General features: G+C 35.0%; 1 protein-coding gene across 1 annotated transcript; it reads right to left on the bottom strand.

Moving 5' to 3' along the window:
• Positions 1–16,730: 16,730 nt before the first annotated feature.
• LOC149796965 (uncharacterized) lies at positions 16,731–22,969 on the bottom strand. Its single transcript, XM_089960674.1, has 5 exons — positions 22,870–22,969; positions 22,468–22,607; positions 19,821–19,933; positions 18,318–18,429; positions 16,731–16,864 (listed from the first exon to the last, which is right to left on the bottom strand). Exons 2-5 carry the CDS (start codon positions 22,595–22,597, stop codon positions 16,731–16,733), a joined length of 489 nt encoding a protein of 162 aa, XP_089816800.1. The 5' UTR covers positions 22,598–22,607; positions 22,870–22,969.
• Positions 22,970–23,937: the final 968 nt, after the last annotated feature.

The raw sequence follows: 23,937 nt of genomic DNA, 5'->3' as shown, positions 1-23,937 counted from the left end.
TTTACTAATGTCGTCTTTAAAATCACTGGTATGAATCTGAGACAAGACTTCAGCTACTGTGCGAGGCTATATGTCACGTAGTCTTTTCCTTTCTCACTGAAGTCGTGCGATCGTTTCATCTTGATTTTAATATGGTAAATGACTACATTTTAAAAGAAGAGGATCCCTATATACAGGTGAGTGCCTTAGAGTTAGATTCTTCATTCCACTCTAAAATAATAAAGACGATGCAAGAGCCAACACAGATCGAGGTTGTGATCAAAGCGTTGCGAGCTGTCATAAGACGGTTTACTTCCGAAAAGACAACGGACTACTCACCCTACTCTCGAGATCAAAGGACATTACATTGGGCAATATAATGTTCACAAAGTCAAAGCAAGATAGGAGTCAAGAGAGACAAAGGTCAATATATGTGTTATGATTATCATAAGAAATGATACTGATATTCAGAATACATTAAGAAAAAAGTAAACAATGAAACAAACAATAAAAGAAGAGTTCGTTCGGAAAATGAAGGAAAACAACATATAACCACCCAAAAAGATAAGAAAAGAACACGAGAACAATAATGTGAATACAAAGAGGAAATACCTGTGACTGTGAAGAAATTCGAACAATAGAAAGAGAGAGTGTGGAAATAAAAGAATGAACACATGGACTTTTCCTGGATCTTGTGACATTTCATTGTATTTTCAAAAGGAGGGAATATACCAGCAAATAAACGTTAGTCACTTGGTTTTGATTTTTATCATAAGGACCTACATTCACTCAAGAACTGACACACGTACATCATGATTATTCAATATTCAACGGAAAAAAAGGACTGATCAGGCAAACTTTGAATAATCAGCTTGTTCTAAATAGGTTGGTTACACTGAAAAGGACCGTTGAGTATTTCTTTCTTTTAACAAATTCACGAACAGGAGGCGATGAGCTTTAACTGCCCTATAGCTTTTTCACGGCCAAGTCCTACTTCTTCACCTGCTACTGTCGATGATTTGGTAGAGATTACTGCTGCTGGTATCTGAGGAGTATTGTCGAGTACCACTGTGACCGTTTGACTTTCAGCGTCCATCTTCTTTTCTCCTAAGTACTTTTTCTTCTCTTCCTCTTCCTCTCGTTTTTTTATTTCCTCTTCTTCTAGGTGTTGATGTTGAATGACAAAAGTTTATCTGCTTCTTTATGTTGTTAAAATTTCTCCGATTCTTCTTTCTGCCTCTGACTTAAGTCCTGGACCTGGGGAAAGGAAGGAGAAAGTGGTAAAGGCGCTGGTACCACTACCAATTCTATAAAATCGACCAAATCCCAATTAAAATCATTCTCTACTGGAAGTATCACCGTGGTTGATTTGTTTGCCGCTAGGCAATCACTCTTTTTCTCCACTGAAGGTGGACCTCAATTCATCGCCTTTTTCGTTACAGTCATGTTCCAACAATGTCGCATCTATTCACTGCGCACATACGCTACTGCACCTATATAGGGTATGTGACATCAAATGAATATCTCTTCTAATTGGAAGAGAGGTTCCGCGCTCTGGCCGAATTTTGTCAAGAAGAGTAGTCTATCCACATTTCGGGGATGCTATTCAACCCAGACTATCCATGTATGTGACATCATCATGGGCTATCACGAAGATTACCGACACGGCTGTCTGGAAAAGAAAAATATATGTGTAGAGGCAAGGCTGCCTGAAAAGTATCTTGATATAATGGACCTGAAGTCAGCCAGAGTTTACGGAAGAGAAGAAGACCAGTACGATCTTCGATATGTTAACTCTCTTTGGTTAACAAACCCCAACGATCCTTTTCAGCGTCACTTTATTGCCTCGAAAAGTTCTCTACTCTTCTGACCAAATTTGTTTTGTCTTTCTGTTTAATGAGAGATATTGTGTGTGTGTATTAGTGATTACTGTTATAGGATTTCGTTTACCTGTGGACTATTTATGAACAGTTCCTGCAAATACACCATGACATTTACACTTTTAAATGTGCACGAAAGATTCATTGTGTTAAAAGTGTTACGCTTTTATATTGATACTTCTGTACCTCTTGTTAAAGTAAATATTCGTGACGCTCTATCAACATTTGATGCTCACGAAGACGTGAATACAGCTTGTGGATTAAACGAACACTGGAAAGATGTATGTGACTGGATAAGCTTGGATTTGATGCTTGGACGCCAGAAGTGACTCACCATGCCATATATTTGTGCCATTGATCCAAGAAAACAAGTGGACTTACAATCAAAAGGGAATAACGTGACAGTTAACCCCATGTTAGAAAGAGTGGTAAAAGAAGATCCGGACACAGAAGAAAACGAATTTCACGACAGCCCTGTTGTCCCCATAGATGATGTAAACATACCAGATGAAACATTAAAGACAATGCAAGGTGGCGCAGAGATTCAGATAACGTTTGAGCATGTTTCTAGAACTTTTAGGGAACAATTTGATTAAATGTTGTACTTTGTGTTGTTTCAACTTCCGCTTTGGTCTTTTATCTTTGTAGTGTATTGATGTACATATTTATTGGGCTCTTAACACTTTTTGTACTTTAATATTTTTACAATTGGTGTGAACACTTAATAAACTGTCCTGAAAGTACATAATCTCTTTTTTGGTCTATGTAATTCTCAAAATTGTGGACGCATTCTCTATGGCCATGTTTTCATCTCCTAAGTCTATTTTCAAAGTCATTTACAATCGTTTTCGTTGAAGGCATTTCTCGTGAAATTCACCGTATTGTGTCTGACACGAGTCAAAACATATCGGGATGCCTTTGATGACATGTTAGGAGATGAGGAGGAAGAAATTAAACGTTGATTTACATGAAAATGGCATCTGCATTATGCTATTTTTATTTTTATTACCCAAAATTTGTTTCAAAAAAGCAAAGCCGATCGCACCATCAGTATCAGTACTTATTACGTTTTCTGTGTAAATGTCCTACAGATAAATCGCAAATACAAGTCTTTAGTCAAACAATTATGAACTGCTTGGTTGGATTATATGTACGACGATATCATTCAAACACCTTATGCCTATTTAATTGTGGATTTAAAACTTACCACTCCAAATTATTTTAGTTTTCGTACTCATCTGTTTCACCTGGAAGTAGTGGCTTTCATGGAGGTGTCATCAATTGATCCATTCTGAAATGGGATCCAAATGCCCAATCAGTTCCTAAGAAAAATATCCTCTTCCAAAAAATCCGAACTGGAAGATTGGTACAGCCAGGGCACCCACCCACCCACCCACGCACCCAAAAGAACCCCCAGAATAAAATAGCTACTATCTGTAAGAGGGGAACTGCTTCTCAGATGCAAACATACTTCCCAAACCATGACCATCAGTACCAATGTAGTCCCCCCTTCTTTGACGTCATTGCTGCACACGATGCATTCCAAGGCCGATCTGATGCGCATCTTTCCCAATCTAATGACAAAATGGAAATCTTTTTGAAAACAACTTTCTTCTTCGCCTCCAGTGGCCTCCTCATCTCTTTAGTTGCAGATGTAGCCGCTACAAAGGCCCCCTCTCCCAAGTATTATGTCTATTTAATTTAACTGTTTGTCTGTTAATTTTGAAAAATGGTTTATTCCATTACATGCTATTGTAATGTAACATTGTTTACTGGATTTGACATTGTCCAGAATTGAGTTCAGTTCTGTTTGACCTGATTGACTGGTTTTTATATTTATTTCATTGATGTAAACACATAATAAGAGAAGATTGTATCTTGTTGCTGATTTGGTTCCGAAATCAATGACAGTTTTGGTAAACAACGTTTTAATATTTTTTCTCTCTTTCTCAGAGTAAGAATCATTAAGTTTAGTCAAGGTCATACCTGGACAACGTGACAGGTATCATGTGCCAATTGGTAACACACTTCTATTTGTTCCAGACGAATGAACTTTTGCCCCTCATCTGGGAACTTATTTTGCGTCTTAGTAGTATAACTGATGCTTTGATAAAAACTAGTTAGTGGGGCTAAAAATATTTGACTCGTTAAGTTGTATTATATTGTGACCAGTTTGGGATGATTTTTTTTTTAAATCATTACATTCAAGTGATTTTTTTCCCTGGAAATATAAAGTGCTCTGTTAATTCTTGGAAAAAGACATTTACTGGAATTTATACTGAATTAAAAACTGGAATAATATTTCTTGTGATTCAACAAAAGACTGTTGACACGTCTGCACTTGATATGTTATTACAGACGTCATCGCCTACCATCTTGAATTTCATCGAGATTTGAACTGAGGGAAATCAATTATTTGTTAAAGTTTTGCAAAGCTTGTTGTCTTCACTCTGTTACTTAATTTAAGACCATAGACTCGTAACACAAGACCGGACTCCAAGACAAGAGATGAATGCTACAACGTTTAATGGATTGATTCACGCAAGAACTTGCACGATTTTGCCCATCGAAAACACCTCAAACGTATTGAAGATGGTGTTACGTGCTGACAATCATTAGAGACAGTAAACAAATACTTATGCCATGCAATTCACTTCATTTTTGTACTCTTGATAGAAAAAATGATCCGTTTCAAAACGTTCACACATCCTTTCCTATTCATAAAAGGATAAAAGGATAAATAAACGGTCTGCATTCTCGTTTGGCCTGCCATTGGGAAGTGTTGTCGGTGGCAATATCATGTGCGATTGTTGCTTGAATGCCTTAAAAGGAACGGGACCTTTGTCCAAACACCAGAAAGAACGTCCGGCAAAACATCGAAACGTTAGTCGTCAACTACTCCTGGTGATAGAACCATCGCTCAAAGTTGCACTCCAATATTAAGATCAATTGCGAGGTCACTTTAAGGAGGCATCATGAGAATATATAATGGACCCTTTTCTTGAAAGACCTTGGAAACTCATGGAAGAAAGAAGGCTGACCTTAATGCGCTTCAAAAGATGGATGGAAGTCGATCGTTAGTACGAGCAATGGTCACCTGAATTACATTCAAATCATTATCTCACCGATATGTCAGTTACAATAAGAATTTGATTAGTTGATTCATTACATCGATTTGACAGAAACGGAAAAATCGCCATGGTATGGCCAAGTGTTATAATGACTTCAACTCTTTATACCAAATAAACTGACTCAGAAACATTTCAAGGCGATGACGAAAAGCGAACCACCATATGTGGCCAATACAAACTTGGCTAACATGATCGAAAATTATCACTGTCTGCTCCCTTCCCTATCCAAGATTACATCGTTATTGTTGACACCTTCCCCTAATCCGACAAGAGAAAACAAGCAGCAGTGAAATAAAGACATAAAAGGCGAATACTATGCAACTAACTTCGTTTCCTACTACTGTGGCACATCGGAAGCGCCAAGCCATTTCCAAGCCACAAAAAAACGAAGAGTAGAATCAAAACCATCCCATTGATCATCGCCCGTTGTCCATTATAGTTTGTCCTAAATTGTTACTGGTTTGCAAACTGTATTATCAACACCATTCTTATCTTCATGAATAAATACTGCACCAGGCCTCACATCATATGCATTAACGTACAATTTAAATAATGGAGTGCAAGGACCATATTGAATAAGGGCCATTCCAAATGTCCGTATATGATGCATACTGTACACATGATGTGGTTAACATTTATTTCTGACATCGGTTTTGTGTTCACGTGTCCGTTGCCATGGTTACATGGTGTCAAAACACTTTCAAAAAAGATGAAAAGTAGTCATTTTTTTCAACTTACTTCTCATAGATACTACTTTACCATGAGCTATTCACTCAGTTTCAAATTTTCAAGAAGCATTTTTTTAATTTCGGGGTTATAAAGATCTATGAATAAAGTTTAGTTTCGAAAACTATTCCAAAATGGTTCATCGAAGACAAAAATAGACTCTCGAACTTATACGTTAACTGAAAACTGTTTCTAAAATACATTGACAAAAAATGTACTTAATCATAAAATACAAAACTGTTCCCCAATAAAATATTATTCAATATTATTGAATGTCTTTTAATATTATTGAATTATTTAAATGATTGTTTGATATTATTGAATATGACTGTAAAGTAGGTGTTAACAGGGGCCTTTACATTCACTTCGTCTGACATGCATGGGTTTGTTACCTTCAATGGAAATTACAAATGTTCTTTTTGTATTTATGTATTTTTTTAATTATATTTTCATGGCTATATAACAAAAACTGTTGTGCTTCTATCTTTAAAAAACAAAAAAAAATATTCTTCCACACCCCTTGAGCTAGTCTATAGTAAAACCATAATCTATTTATAACTATTTATTCATCCGTAAAGATATAATATGGACAATTTCAATTAACAAATCATAAATCAAGTCAGTTACTTTAGCTTCCATCCTGAACTTAGAAAATGTTACCCACTGTTTGGAAACAAAATGTCCAATTTCTGATTTCAGTAATTGCTAGAAATATCAGTGATTTAGTAGGCAAGTAAAAATGTGTCAGTCCAAAACCAGTTTTTCTTGATTTGGAGAAGGAAAATGTAAAAAAGCCCATTAAGTCTTTAAAGTTTAGCATAAACTTTCATGTATACATTTTTTTACTATTTAAAAATGGAGTAATAATCGGTTCACAACACTGGTTTCACCAAAATCAGTTTCTGATACAAAGATACTTGGACACTCTCCTCTAGTTTCCTTTTAGATAAATACCATACCAATAAAATATTACAGTTAGGAACATAAATATACAGTGATTTGCAAATGACTGAGTCTCATATAACTGCTGATTTTTTGGCGTAGAAGTAATGCAAAATATATTTTCAATTAAAAAATCAAAATCAAATTAAGTTAGTCGGCTTCCATCGCGACTGTGGACATGGTTCCCACTGTTTGGAAATGGTTTCTAATTTCTGTAATTGTTAGAGGCATCATGACATAGAAAGCAGGCTTAAGCTTTTTATGACAGTCTAAAACCAATTTTTCTTCATGTGGATGAGTGCACATGAAAATTTGATAAAAATTCAGTGTGAAAAAATTGAATATAAAAAACTTGTATAAAAGTTATACCATCTAATTATGGAAGAACAACCGCTTCACAACACTGGTCCCAATAACATTTTTTCTGATGCCGACATGTTTGGCCACCCTTGTATAGTTCTATTTTAGATGAATAACATATTGATAAAAAAAATATTACCTTGCATGAAAAAAAAACATAAACACATTTTCAAATTGCGCTTAAATTTGTTGTTTGGTGTTGAAAACTGAGCAGTTACTAATTTTACTGCAAACCTGTAAATTGATAGCTGTTTATATTATGGATATTAATTCATAAAAAGAAAGAAGAAGAAATAAAAAAGGAGAGACAATTTGGCACAGTTATGCTATACAATTTGAGCAATTCAAGCTTGTGTTGTTCAATACGTACATCATGCAGATTTATGTAACTGCAGTCGATCCTTTTCTTGTTTGCCAATGAATGCTTTAGTTTTAAAGAACTAATATTGTTACTATATGAAGAAAGACCCAATTAACAACATTTTATGAAAACTTACGCTGGTTGTAACTGTTATTTCCATCTGGAAATTGACAGATTCATTTAAAGATTACCTGTACGGAATTGCACTGTAATAGTGAAGGAACTAAATGTTGGAAACTATATGGTGATGGAAGTGATGAAGAACCACTGTTATGTATGTATAAAATAAATAATATATGTATGTATTTATCCTATTTTGTAGAGCATGACTTTGCCAAAAAATTGGTAACGTAAAAATACAATTTCATTTACTGTTTACTCCACGTAGTCTTTGTTTACATATAGTTCCAAATGCCCCTTCGTGTTCCCAAGGCGATTTAGATAGAATGAAGAAAGAAAGAAATGAATGGATAAAATTGTTTATAAAATATCTGAATAATTATTATTCCCGGAATTTTGTTAATGTAATAATGAAGGAAATAATATAGCGCATTCTAAAATTGGGGTTCTAATTGCTTACGCGGAGCCATATTGAGGCAATTACCGTGCAACAGGGAAAACAATAACAATGTTACAAAGATAGAAAAAGTCAAGATTTTTTTTAGTGTTTAGTGATTAGCGCAAGCATGCTAACTTAAGTTAATACGAGAACCCAAAACTGTTCATAAAAATAACCAATCAGTGTTAAAACATTGTTTGAGCAAGCCTGGGCTTAGATCTTATTCCTAGTTTCAAGTTGCTCAAATGCAGCATTTTCTCTTACATCTCCAATTCCGGCACCTCTTCAAAGGTGGGGTTTAGATATGATGTTGTTGTTGAAATTTAAATGCATATTTAATGCAGAATAGGGTGATATATACATCGAATAATGAAATGAAACACAGTTGAGATATTTACAACAATTTGTTCCCCCATAAAACGGTGGCAGAAAATGGCCCTTATTCAATAAAGTCCTTTGGAGCTGACAGAACAGGTCTATTCTTAAGCATGGAGCTTAATTTATCAGACAAAATGAAATGTGGTTTTCGAATTCAACAAACTGGACAGAGGCTCTCTGAATTCAGATATGTACATACGTTTAACTGGACCGTGTCCTACAATATGTCTTAAAACTGTACCACAATGACTGCAAAGTCACTTTCACCTAAATTAATTTTCAGATTTGACTCACTAAGTCAATCGAAGAATTTTCGCAATTGATCTTTCCATGTATCATTCTAGATGATCACGTCATCGATGTAAAGGTCACAATTATTTTGACCAGATGTTATCATGTTCATTCAGCTCTAGAATGTTGAACATTTTTCATACCAAATGGTCTCGATTTATATTGATAAACTCTTTCTTGAATCTTATAGAAGCACCCATTATGGAAAATATGTATTGGTTGCCTGACATGGTTTTAGGAAGGGAGAGACAAAGCCTACCATTATTCTGCTAAATGATTCATCAAATGCATCAATAGTTTGCAGATGAGCCTTAGATATCTTCTGATTAGGTTTTCCTACCATATGACACTGTGTGACAAGATCGTCAGTATCTAGAAACATCACTTTTAATATTCTGCCATCAACATGATATATCATCTTGGGAAATTCTTATTGACCTATACATAATCAGCCATGGAACACTCTTTAAATAATCTAATACTTTCGCGTCAATTCGTTTTAGGACACACAACTTAATATCTTACTCACTTCTCGTTACAAGTGGATAACTTAGGTGGTCTCGAGGTTCCTATAAGGACCGCATTGTTCATAAAATAACATACTGAAACGTGTGGCTTTTTGTTAGTTAATAGTGCTCTCAAACAAAAAGATCTCAGGATCTTGTTTATATTCGACAACGAGTGATTGTTTATTGTCACCCTGATTGGAATAAAGAATGAGTAATAACAAAAGGATCACTGTGATCAATTTATGTTTATTGATCAATTCTCGGAGCAAAAAGTGGCCTCATGAAAAGTCTGATCAATAAATGTATCTACTAAATGAGCAATATCCTGATCAACATCATTCTCAAATGCATTTTTACCCATCGCTCTAGTAACTGCACAAGCTAGGTGTATATCAGGGATTTAGTTTTCGATAGAATCAACTTCTTGATCCATACAAGCCTTGCCACTCATAATGGATCAATCACAATCTTATCTTCAAATAAGTCATCGCCAGGTAATAAATAAATACCTCAAATGGGTAAAGAACGTACTCTTTCGACAGTTAACTCTCTGAATAAGAACAATTTCACTAGAAGTAGACTTTTCAGACAAAGGCAACGTGATCTAAACAGATCATGTGTTCCTTAATATTTTAAAAGGGTAGGCGTTGCAGAATGACCAGTAATTGCTATAGAACCTTTTGTCATCAATGGTTCTTAATTCTCCATAATAGGTACAGAATAGTGTGTGTTTGACCCAGCCAATGTATTGCTTTCAATAGAAAAACACGATCCTGACCTCTTAGCAATAAGTGCATGTGGAATTATTACCTCTTTTACAATCTTTGGCAATAAAAAATAACTTATTGAACTTATTGCAATAAGTTCATATAGGAAGATATACGAATGTCTGCTCAGTCTTATTAGAAGTTATAAATTGTGCCAGACTGGTATTCGGAAGTACTTGCGTCACACATAGGTGACCAAGCTGAAAGGAAGACTTACTGACAAATGAAAGTTTTTGAATCAAGGAATAATCATCAGATATTATACCAAAATGTTGCATTTGCAAAGATTTTACATTTTTCTCATCAAGATAGGTCTTAGCATTAATGTCAATGCACTTCTTCAACAAATATGATTTGTCTGAGGCTATCATACTCTTCAAAAATTAATCTTTTGTATCATGGCTGAAATATAGGTCAAACGTCATTCAACGTACTGGTGCTCATCTGAATACGTATTTTTACATCTACTGAGGATAATGAAAGAAAGTACGTAACCCAGTAGAAACATCAAATTTTATACGAATATATTGAAATATTTTTTCTGAGAAAATAATCTCAAACGTTTGCTTAAGCATTAGTCTTTCCAATTTGTATAAGGATCATGATATTAATACTAAAACAAACCCATATATTACTTGTATTTTCTGATTAGATAGATAGAAATACAAATGAACGGATAGAGACTTGGACAGCAGAAGAGCCAGACAGATAGATAGATAGGTATATACATAATTAGAGATAAATAGGTAGATAGATAGATAGACAGATAGATAGATAGATTGATAGATAGATAGATAAATAGATACATAGATATAAAGACAGACGGACGGATATATACTTATACAGACAGACAATTTGATAGATTGATAGATAGTTACATACATACATCCATACATACATACATACATACATGCATACATACATACATACATGCATACATACATGCATCCATACATATAAAGATGGACGGATAGAGACTTGGAAAGCAAGAGAGGGAGACAGAGATATAGACAGATAGATAGATCGATCGATCGATAGATAGATAGATAGATAGATAGATAGATAGATAGATAGATAGATAGATTGATAGATACATAGATAGATAGATAAACTATAAATGCTCACCAGCTGTTTCTACACCAATTGCTCGGTGATAAAGTATATAACAAGGCTAAAGAAAATGTAACTTCAAAATGTGAGGCAGAAACTCAGACATTACTAGCTGATATAGTGCGTATGGGCAATCATTCAAATGAAACACAAACGGAAAAGAGGGCTAAAGCGATAAATGCTCTGGACTCTGATTATATCAAACGGCGGAAGCATTTATCGGATCAAACGGAATATACGGCCAAGTCAACTGACTCAAGGGAAGGAGTGGCGTCGACACTGTCCACCATACTCAATACCTCCAACGAAGAACCTACATTAGTTAAAGATAACGATGTACGTGATTATCTATAAGATCAGAAATACTCGGCACGAGTACACACAAGGAACAACGATAGGGAGAGAAGGTCACCATTAGCAAACAATCCGGGCACCTCATTGAAGGACACTGATAAAGAAAACAAACCGATTGAAGTTATCACAACCAACAGAAACTACAGACCACATAAACGAATGAGGAACTCTTATGAACGTCGAGTTCTAATGTCAAGAATACCAGTTGATAGAACAAGAGAGGAGATGAGAACCTGTATTAAAAAACACGCTAAAATTAAAGGGGTAGAAGTAATTGACTCTCAGATATTAAAGCATTGGCGAGTAAAAGGAGGAAAGGACACTTTTACTGTTTTAATCACGGTAGATAAGTTAGACTTTGAGAAAGTTTTAGAGGAAGGTTTTTGGCCAAATTTTGTATGGGCAAGAGAATGGTATGAGGATTATGGTGATAAGGACACCCAGCAGTACTGGCGTAAATAAATAAAGGAGTAGTAAGTAAAATACATATATTATGGTAAATTGCTATATAGTCTTTGCAATACTTGTGTTGAAAATCTATTTTTCGTTAAGTCAACTAATGTCTAGTCATACATTTCGTTTGTTGACGTGGAACGTAAAAGGAGTCATGTACGGGTCACCTTACTTGTATTCTTTGCTAAATGAGGTAGATGTTGCTGTACTTACTGAGCATTGGCTTCTTCCGGAGCAGCTCAATTTCCTAGATAATATACATCCAGATTTTAAATCATTCGCACGCTCTGACAAAAGACTAGCAGTAAATTTCGAAGAAAGGCTAAGGCATACGGGGTTCGGGGGAATAGCAATCCTTTATAGGAAATCACTCCGCGTTAATCCCTTGTCGAGCGCTGGCAGTGACAGAGTTTTAGGGATAGAGGTAAAATGTAATGATAGACTTAAATATTTTATATTCGGGGCACTTTTGCCATCAACTAATTTTCCTATTGCAAGTTACTCCAGACAATAGAAGAACTAAAGGATCAGTTTGATATTTTCTGCAAAGAAGGCATTCCCGTACTTGCCGGAGACTGCAATGGTCAGCTAAGTTCACTGTTTAGCTCCAAAGCAAATTGTTTAACATCAAACGCTAGAGGCACTATTCTGGAAAAGTTTCTGAGCGATAGACATTTAATATCTGTTAATAGTCAATCCATTTGTGAAGGGCCAGATTTTACTTTTTTCTCAACCGATGGCAAATCAAAATCTTTGATAGACCATATACTATTGCAAAAAAGTAAATTCGATTTAGTGGTTAAGGCAGAAATAATAGATGATCATCCTTTGAACATTTCAGATCATCTTCCTGTAAAAATAGAGTTGGTCATACCTTTAGTACATAAGGCAACAATGGCTGACGAGCATATCATTCATTCCATAAATTGGAAGAAAGCCTCAGCAGAACAAATGAATAGATATAAGGAAGCAACACGCAACGAATTGTTAGCGCAAATGCATAAAGCAGAATTAGCGACGAATGTCGATATTGAAATTATTATTCAAGACACAGTAAAGATTTTACATGAAGCAGCATCTAGGTTTCTCCCCATAAAGAGGTTTTGCCCATACGCTAACCCCTATTGGAAACTATTAAACGTAAAAAAGTTTCACACGGAAATGCGGCTGAAACGCAGGTTATGGATTTCTAATGGTAGGCCAAGAGGTTGGGAATATATATCATATGCGAACTATAAGAAAGCGAAGAAATTGTTTGCAAAAGAATTATTGAAAGCTAAAGAAATATACGATAGAGAACAATTTAGTGAGCTTGAAAAGGCTGCAGAGCTCGATATTTCTACTTTCTATAAGTTTATACGGAATAAAAGAAATAAACGCGATTACATTCACGAAATCGAATCAAACGGAAAAATTGTACGCGATCACGACTCTATTAGAGAGTTATGGGCAAATCATTTCTCCAGTTTATCACTGCCTGACAATACTTATCTGTACGATGAAAATCATTACCAGATGGTCTTAGCAGAGGTCAGAAAACAAACTAAAGAAACCTATTCACACTTTGATGAACTTGTTGATAAAATCCCCACTAGAGACGAAATCAGTAGTGCAATTAGCTCTCTCAATAAAGATAAGGCATGTGGCCACGACGGTATTGTTGCTGAGCATTTACTGTTTGCGGACCCTCCAAGCAGTGTACAATTACTTGAAATTATATTCACAAAAGTGTACGAGGCCGAGAAGTACCCGTGCCACTTTAAACAAGGTTTGGTTATACCAATATTCAAAGGAGGGGGAAAGAACAAATTAGATATGAATAATTACCGCGATATAACTATAATTCCAGTGCTTCAGAAAGTTCTAGAACAAATTATATATAGTAGACTACTTATATTTTCTAAACAGATTTCTTTTCCAAATCCGTCGCAACAGGGTTTTAGAAATAATTGCGGTAGTATCACTGCAGCGTTCTGTATCAAAGAATCTATATGCTACTATTTGGATAAAAATACTCCTGTCTATGCTACATTTCTTGATAATGCTAAAGCCTTCAACACAGTTTGGCATAACGGGTTATTCTACAAGTTGTACAGACTTGGCATCAAAGGGAAGACCTGGCGCATCATGAAAGATTCGTTTGAGAGAGTAACAAGCTCTGTTTTATATGCGGGCAAGCTGTCCAAACGCTTCGATATTATGCAGGGTGTAGGACAGGGCCGTATCTTGTCTGCCTGGTTCTTTCTTGTAATGATACATGATTTGATCACGGAATTAGATCACACTTTGCGAGGTATAAATCTTGTTGATCTCCACCTGCCTTGTGTCTTATTAGCAGATGACACAACTGTAATGTCTAACTCGCGTCATTCAATGCAACAGCTGCTAGATACAATTTCCGACTATGCGAAAAGTTGAGATTAAGATATAATGCAGATAAAAGTTGCACCATCTTGTTTACTAACAAAAGAACGACTGGTATACCTTCTTTTATGCTCGACAAATCTCCAATTCCGGCAGTCAAAAGTAAGAAGTATGCCGGCATACCTCTAAAATACAACTTAAAACCAAACGACGCGATAAAAGAAGCATGTGATAAAGGCAAACACTTGTTAAACTCTTTATATTTTATTGGTATCAGAGATGGAGGAATGAACCCTCTAACAAGTCTGAAGATTTGGAAAAGAATTATTCTACCCTCGGTCCTATATGGATGTGAACTATGGTCAGGTATCACAAACTCAAATATAGAAGAACTTGAGTTATGCCAGAGATATGCAGCGCGACGTATGCAAGCTTTCTGGAGAGCAAATATGGAACTAAGGGATGATTTAATTCACTTCAGAAACATTCATTTGGACTTAAAACCAAGTAATATATGGTTTCTTGGGCGTAAATATCCATCCATGTTATGGCCTCTCTCTGAAGTAATGAAACTATATATCATGCCTGTTGGTAAAGTTATGGTATGCAAACTCTGTGGAAAAGAGACTGACGACAGAGCGAAACATCTTAATTTAGGCTGCGAAATGCTGCTTGAGGAACGAAATGTTTTCTTTGAGAGAGTGATTGACTCTTTAGAAGTGAGAGACGGGGTTAACTTATTCAATCAAGAAGACGATATATTGTTGGAGACACTTCTTGGAAGCAAGGTTGACTGCATGTCGTCTATTGACGATGACGTATCAGATAGGCTCATGTTGGTGACCGCAAACAGCATAGCTTCATTCTACAATAAAATGTGTGCCCTACTATCAACTAACATGCCCTAACATGATATTAAAAGTAAGTAGTAAATTAACATTAAATATAAACAATTAAAGGCCAAAGTCTTCTTGTCAAATCCGCAAATTTTGTTGTCTGACAGCTGTTTGTGTGTGCGTTTATGTATTTGTTTATGTATTTGTTTATGTTTATTTCCAAGAGATTTCTATATGGTTTTCTGTATTTATACATCTCATTTTGTAAACGCATTAGTTGACGATGTATATATCATGCTTGCGTTCTCGTCTATGATGTGTCTCATAATCCTATGATATGTATAATATGTATCTTAGCAACCTGATATACTCTTTGTTGTAGAGGTTACTAAGTCATTTAGACAGTCAGTCATAGATAAATGCATGCACGCACGCATACGCGCAAACAAGTATATATATGCATAAATACATGCGTCATATGAAGAAAAGAAACTACATATAGAATTACACTGTTATAAGTTTTACATTTCATTTTCGTTGCTATCTCGGACTTAATGTTAAGCACATAACACTATAGACGTATAAACTTTTCGAAATATTATCATCATCAAGCAACTGTTAAAAGATCAGTGCCATGCTCCGCCAAATGATTGCAGATTTGCATAATTGCAGGTATTGAGATATTTCGTTTTGTCAATACGGTAGCTTACACAGTATTACAATTGTATTACTACTGTATCTTTGTCACTTTTCTGTTCTATTTTATGATCTTGTATTATTCTGAATTTGTTTAATCTGATGTAATCTCTTTTTAAAGAGGAAATAAAGTCAGTCAGTCAGTCAGTCAGTCATACATACATACATACATACATACATACATACATACATACATGCATGCATGCATGCATGCATGCATACATACATACATACATACATACATACATACATACATACATACATACATACATACATATACAGATGGACGGATGGACGGATAGAGACTTGGAAAGCAAGAGAGCCAGAGAGAGAGATAGATAGATACAGATAGATAGATAGATAGATAGATAAATAGATAAATAGATAGATAGGTATATACAGACCTAAATATAGATAGACAGATAGATACTGGGACAGACCGACAAACAGACAGACAAACATAGATATATAGATGAATAGATAGACAGATAGATATATCCATAGATAGATAGACGGACGGATTGATCTATACTTATACAGAAAGACAGACAGACAGTGTGATAGATTGTTAGATATATGGTTAGATACATACATACATACATACAACCATACAACCATACATACATACATATATACATACATACATACATACGTACAGGCATATATACATACATACATACATATATAGATAGATAGACAGATGGTCGGATAGAGACATGGAAAGCAAGAAAGCCAGACAGATAGATAGATAGGTATACACATATATGGAGATAGGTAGATAGGTAGACGGACGGATAGAGAATAGGACATACAAACAGTCACACATACAGAGAGATATATAAATAGATGGTTGGACGAAAGGACGGACATGTATATATATATATATATATATATATATATATATATATATATATATATATATATATATATATATAAAAGCCATATTAATATAACACATTAAGAAAGAACCAATGATTATATTCAGTTTGCTACAATCTGTATTTCACTCAAAGAGCCATCTTGATTAACAGTGCTTAAATACCAACACAGTTAAGTTTCCTTGTACCCAGTATAATGTCCATTTTTTCTTGATCATTGCGGGTTTGTCTGGAATCCAGTAAGAGACGACACAGATTGCTGTGAAGTCTACCACTCGTGTCCACATCTCCTAAAATGTAGAATTGTGCTTGTTCATTGTAATTTATGTACTCTTCCGTCGCTATATTTTGTTTTTCATTGTTAGGAAATTAAAGACTGCATCTTGAGAAGAAAACAGAGTATGTGTACAATGCAATCATATTGAAAAGAGAGTATATGTACAATGCACTCATACGTATTCAAGGACAATAGTTTAGCACATCGAGGTGTAACTTAGTAAAGAGTTCTCTTAAAATGCAACCGTTCTAAATGGAAAACAGCCGTGAACAGCTTCTCTTAACTGGCGGACAGTTATCACAGCAATGGAGGACATGACAAATTGTTGTAACGTCCTTTCTCTCCGTTATTGACTGACTGTTTCATCATGTGATTTTCCACCTCAGAATGGTATATACCTAGCAAAAGTGACCCGTTAATAATTTTCTGCTCTCCATACGGCTGTGCAGATTCACGTTTCAAAATCTAAATGTAATTTGGAGCAAATATTCAGTTCTATCAGAAAGGATGCTAGTGACGTATCCCTGACTAGTTCATAAAGCAAAGTTCCTGGTATATTTTGAAACATGTTTTTTTATCGTATATTAGATCGAGATGAGAGAAAACTTTTGATCCTAACAATGGTATTTCAGAAATGAATATTTAATAGTGATAATTGTATCGTTCATTTGACCTTTGTCCATTGTATGATATGTTGGAATAATTGACTAAAAAGCATGAATCAAACTCTAAGGATACAATGATAAATATTTACACTAGCAAGGGGAAACCTATCTCAGGGAATATAGTCTCGTTTTTGTCATCGACGTTTTAATGTGGTTCTCATTATGGTAATGTTGTTGAATAACTAAAGATAAAACATTTACAAACCATTTTTGGAAGTGGGGAACACATGAGTTAAGATAAATATATATGTCTGGAGGCTGTTGATTTAAATGAAAATGCAACTAGATGACACACGATAATATGATATTGAACATAACTAGGATGATATTCTGCAAGAGCAAATCTTTTATGTACATGCCGATTCTAGCCGCATTTCAGCACTAGTGTCAATCGTCAAAGGAAAGATGTAGAACGCATTATATTTTCTAAATGTATACGTTTTCTAACTGAACATCAATAGAAACACAGATATAAAACAGTCTGAGAACGTTTCAGCCTAATCAAGTTCTATGTCAGCAATAAAAAGCTTACACAGCTAACACATAACACGTGACATCAACAATATTAGTTAAGTATATGATTGTATGACAGTGAATCTACGCAAAAATGTTAGAAAATCGATAGAACCAGTAGGTATCTAGTTATACTTCCTCGTGTGTTTGTTCTTTGGCTAGGCGCATAGTAATGCTTCAAAAGTGCTAAGGGGCAAAGTTTTAGCTCTAGTCTGTTCTCGTTTCTGGGTCGACAAGTTATCGAACATATTAAGGCAGCTCTTGTATTTGTGAATTTATATATCTTACCACCAATAATGTATTTTTTGCCTTCTTCCAAACGAATGCCACACAGCTTTTTAACCGGTGGGAACAGCAGAACGAAGTTACCATCGACAACTCCTAATGGATAAGTCCCATTCTGAAAAGACAGGGAAACTACCATTACGATCCGCCAAGTTTGCTTTCAAGTGAATGATACAAAAGTATGCTTGCAATTATTACATATTTTATTTAATACATTTAGTCGGCTTTAAACTATTAGTATTACTGAGACTCGGGATTGGAATTATTCAGTTATAACTGTAGCGTTAAACCTATTGCATAGACTGGTAGGAATTGTTAGTTTTGTAAAATATCTTTGAACAATTGGTTTTTATTTGTCTTTATAACTAGTATAACAAAGAAGCTTATAATGACTCATACTAGTAGCCATCCAATCAGAAAGACATGATGGGTCCCGTGTGTTGTCATGCAGATTGGTTAGCGATACTCGTCATTGGTATCTATAAATCCAGTGTATGCCTTTAAACCATCAAGCAAAAACGTGGTAAATATTCGAATAAGAAAACTCATTAGATTTAGTAACTGTAGCCATCCAATAATAAAGACATTATTGGTCATGCATCATATTATTGATGTGTAGTAACAAGCAAATATCGTATATGTCTTATCAACTTTAAGTGACAACAAAGAACTCATCGAATAGGTTGGAAATACAGTTAAAGTAGTTTAATTATAACTTATAATTATCGGGCGACAGATTGTTGGCAACAAATAATCGAATTTACCGTTTTTGCCACACCCAGCCATTTAAGTTTTGCCTATATTGTTATGTTCAGTTCATAAACTGGTTTACATTATATGGATATATGAAATCACAAAGAATTAGTGTAAACTTCACACTATCAATCAATTTGGCAACTTTTTGAAACAGTATCGCAGCACGAAGAAAAATATTGAAAAACTGTATCGCTATATTTGAAAAGAAAAACAACACAAATAAAAACGATATTAAAATTTGCGAATGCAATGAGTAATCCCATCGCAAGGGACGACTATGATTTTACTTCATAATCAACTGCTGACCAGCAGCTATAAAAATGTATAACAGTTATAGGTAAAGTAATGTGGAAGATAATGTCACCAGAAAGATTAAACAAGTTTCACAAAAGAGTACTGTAATAAAATGCAGTGTACTCTATACTCCGATTCTAGATAACAAAAATAGGTAAAACTATATGATATAGAGCACTAAGTTGGCACTATTGATATGCAGCGATCAGTTAAAAATGGGAAGTCAGCTCTCCATCATCGATAACATTAGATGACCGTTACAATAATGAATTGTCATTGTCATTAACCATTCTCTTTCTATAACTATTAATATTGTTGCAAAAGTGAATTGTCATTTTCTTTAACCATTTGTTTCTTTAGTAACCACAGAAATTTGCCCGACACTGCCAATGAAAAACAAAGCTTCATTCACATGAATCATGTAAGACTAGATCACAAGTAGATTTATTTACTCACCTTAAATAGTTGTACCAGTCTCATGCTGTAGCTTGCAGACGAAGCCAAAGATTCATCGCCAGCGCGACCTGGTGGGTACATCAGTTCCACATCAATCACTGTTCCTTCGACCACTTTGTACAGAAAGATAGTTTTAGTATAGTAAGTTTCTCTCAATTTGTCTATGTATGTATGTATGTATGCATGTATGTATGTTTCATGTTGAATGTAGTATAACAATTTTTACGGACTCCTTTATGTGAAATTGGAAAAAATGATACGTGTTAGTGCTTGTCTTTGTTCACTTTTGATATGCCTAATATGCCTTTTACGCGCTGAAAAGGACCTAATTATTACTGTAATACTATATTTCTTGTGCTGAATTTAGCGAAGTTAACAATACCTTAATCACCATTATTCGTACTTATGGTATGACTCCACTTATAGCCATTACAAAATTCGACACAGCTAATTTGGCAAATGGTTTCATATAATTAACCTGAGAGGATGAGAATTTGTTTAGTCTTTACAAATACAACTATCAGTTCTCTCATGAAGTCTGATATTTATGAACGATCTAAACTTCAAGACCTGGAGAAAAATAATTATAATAATTATTCTAATGAAAATATTCCTAATCAAACGGAAAAGGTGGAGGAGACTTATATATAAGCCTAAGAACAGATTAATGAGCTTGATTTGTTTCTAACAGGACATTCTTCACGTATGTGTATTTTCATCCAATGAAACCGTCTATAAAAATAGTCGTGCTTTTGCGATGCATTGACAGGGAGCAGCTTTGTCATACGTTTGACAACTTTTATGTTGACTGGACATCACTGTTTTGATTATAGTGTAATAGAAAGTTACTAGTTCTGGAGAAAAGACAATGCAAACACAGGGGTCCACCATATTTCGACAGTGTATATTTGTGTGTGTGTGTTTGATTTTGGATTTTTAACGTAGCTTTAACAATGGTACAGTCATATAGCTACGATGTCTGCAGTATGGCAGTTCGTAGTGATGTCTAGCACTTGGGTGCTATGTCAAAGATATACGGCACCATGTCCAACTAAATTACATTATCGACCAATCCTACCACTAACCTCTTAGTGCTGAGAGCCAAGCGAAACGGCTACTGATACCATTTTTCTAAGTCTTTAGTATGACTCGGCCGGGGTTCAAACCCGCGAACTCTCGCAACATAGGCGGAAGTTCTAACCACTTAAGCCACATGAGCGATCCGTTCGACACGGAATAAGCAATAAATAATAATGGGAGACATAATCCAGAATCATTAGTCCCACTCAACCCTTTCCAAGCATTAAAACTATTATAGTCCTGGTTGAATGACACTTGGTCAGAGTCCCAAGCAACTGTAGAAATCCCATCCAATATTAACCCTTTTATAGGCAGTACAAACTGTAGTGAACGCGGGCTATCAGTCCACGTATTCGGAATGATTATCGTGCTCTACTTACAATGTATCAGACGCCTCAGTAAATCATACTTGAAACCGACTATGAAAATACTCGTTTTCTGGCGCTGCATTGACTGAGAACATGCTTCACTTATATTATACCGTCCTTATATTGAGAGGCCTCACTTTTCCAATTAAAGTGTAATAGAAAGTTATCCACTCTAAAGAAGATGCTATAACGAACTGTGGGGCCTGCCATCCTTCGACGCAACATATGCAATGAATAATAATGAGAGACAAAATCCAGAATCATTATACCCATTCAACCTTTTCTTCTCCATCCTTTACAATACTGCGTTCCTGGTTGAATGATACTTTGAATTATAAGCAGCTGTAATCAGTTAATATTAACCATTTTGTGGGCAATACAAAACTGTATAGAGCCAGTGCTAACCGTCTATGCATCATATTTGGAATGAATATCGCGCCTAGAAAACTCTTACTCTACCTAAACTGTAGCAGGTAACTCATTAAATCATTGCATTAACCCTCTGCACGATCATAAACTGGTTCTTTCTTGGTAAATTACGTTGCTGACTTAGACAATACTGTTTAAATTACCTCGATACTACAAAATCACACATCCACCCTGTCCCTTTAGAAAATGAAACAGAGCGATTTGGACATTCCACTTCTATTTTAGAGACAGAAAATAAATTTGAAAGCAGGAGCTATTAGAACAGGTTCATCTTATTACTCTCGAACTCAGTTTTGAGAACTATTGTAGTTTGTGCAGGACGCTCGCTGAATTTCTTGGTAACATGCATACGTATGATGTGTGTTTTCACTTTAAAAGAAGACTTATACCATTTACCTCCGGACAGCTGTTACATTTTTTACGTAGTTCTAACCAGTATTAATATATTCGGTGATGTATTTCTTATCTGTTTTATTAATTCCTTGTAATGGCTACAATGACATCCTAATCTGTTTGTTCCATGCGAAGGATTCACTGTTTCAAATCGAGTATCTTATCAAATTGACTTGACTAATTTGGTTAACGTGTGACATTGAAGTTTTGTACAAAAACATGTTGGAGTCAATAACTCACTATAAGTGACAAAAGATTTTCTTGTATGATATTAATGGTAGTAGGTGTATGAGTAAGGTTTGTAATAATGGTCATTATTATTTTGCTTGTTGGTGTCAATGCGTGAATCCTAAACGTTGATTTCTACTTTCACTAACCTGTTCTACCCTGTTGAGGACAAAAAGTTAGCTCCAATGGATCCATGCCGTTGCATGAGCAGGCAGAGGTCACGTATATGGCCATCAATAGTACCAATAGAGATTGTACCAACATTACTGATCTCTCCATGATGCAAACACTTTAACGAATGAAAAACAAATGATATGATTATGACCCAAAGAATGTAATGAAAAGTATTGAAACAGTCATCATAATCAACTTTACCGTGTATTCATCTATATTAAATTGTTCAGGCAATAGATGACATACGACGCCAATAAAACACTATTAAACATATGCATATTGCCCATAAAGATCAAACTATAAAGGCAATCAATATTTTAAAAGCAATTTAAACGATTGAAATAATGTACTATTAGATTATTAACTATAAAGTTTACCTTTTTTCAGGTCACGCCTATTACGACTGCCAGTAAACACGGTTTAACAGCAATGAGCCCAATGCCGATATTAGTTGCTGAAGAATCGATTCAACTCTGTTTTATAGTCCACAACCAATGCTGATGACCTTTAGGATTAAGTTCAAATGATATAATGCCTTTGGAGAGCATGTATCACTCACGTCACGACATCCTGTGTAGATTAATGAATCATCGTCCCAACTTCACCTTGTTTTCTGTAAGTCATGAACTGTTTGCTATGTTTCAAGGTTGATAAACTTACACCTACTGAAAGAAGTGATAATTTAAACTACACTAACATAAACGGGGGAAATGTAATCATATTAGTTGTATTGTGTATAAAGAAATTCTACTGTAATTTAGAAGGCAAAATATTTCTTTTTAGATGCCTTTGAATATATGAAGCTGAAATTTGGATAATCCGCTTAGATTTGTGTGCGTGCGTGTGTGTGTGTGTCTTTGTGTATGTATGTGAATCTTACTAATAATTTGTATACTATATTGAAAAAGCTAAGGAATAAACCTCATGTTTATAAAAACAAGTGTTGAGCAATGACTAGGTCAAGAAGACTATGCATTTTATTTCAAATTAAGGGTTAAAGTATGGAAACAAAACAAAATTAATTTTGAAGTTTAGTCATAATTATATCGGTCCACGGTAAATCACACGTTGTGTACTTGAACTATATAAACTATATAAACCAATAGAGACTATTCATATAGTGATTTAAGGATCGTTAATGACTTGTACCATGTTGTTATAGGCATTATAGTGCATTAATATCCAGCATGAACTATTAAGTGTCTACAGCATTAACATTGTATTGTATGGTTGCAAATCCGCAAATGTGAAAGACTGAACAAAGGTATAAAGGTCTTGGCACTGATAGCATGAGATGATATATAAAGAACTTTGAACTTCAGGTCAGGTTGCATATATTTATGATAAACAAAATGCGTACCATGGATATAACAGATTACAGTGAATATACGAATGTATTCTTATGGGCCCCCTTGAAGACTGACTCGTTCAGTTTAACCGAATGC

This window comes from Sinohyriopsis cumingii, chromosome 6, assembly GCF_028554795.1.
Source record: "Sinohyriopsis cumingii isolate HCF-2022 chromosome 6, ASM2855479v2, whole genome shotgun sequence".
In the NCBI taxonomy this organism is placed as follows: domain Eukaryota; kingdom Metazoa; phylum Mollusca; class Bivalvia; order Unionida; family Unionidae; genus Sinohyriopsis; species Sinohyriopsis cumingii.
Note: the sequence above shows the minus strand (reverse complement) of the source record. Positions and strands in the feature narration are given on the sequence as shown.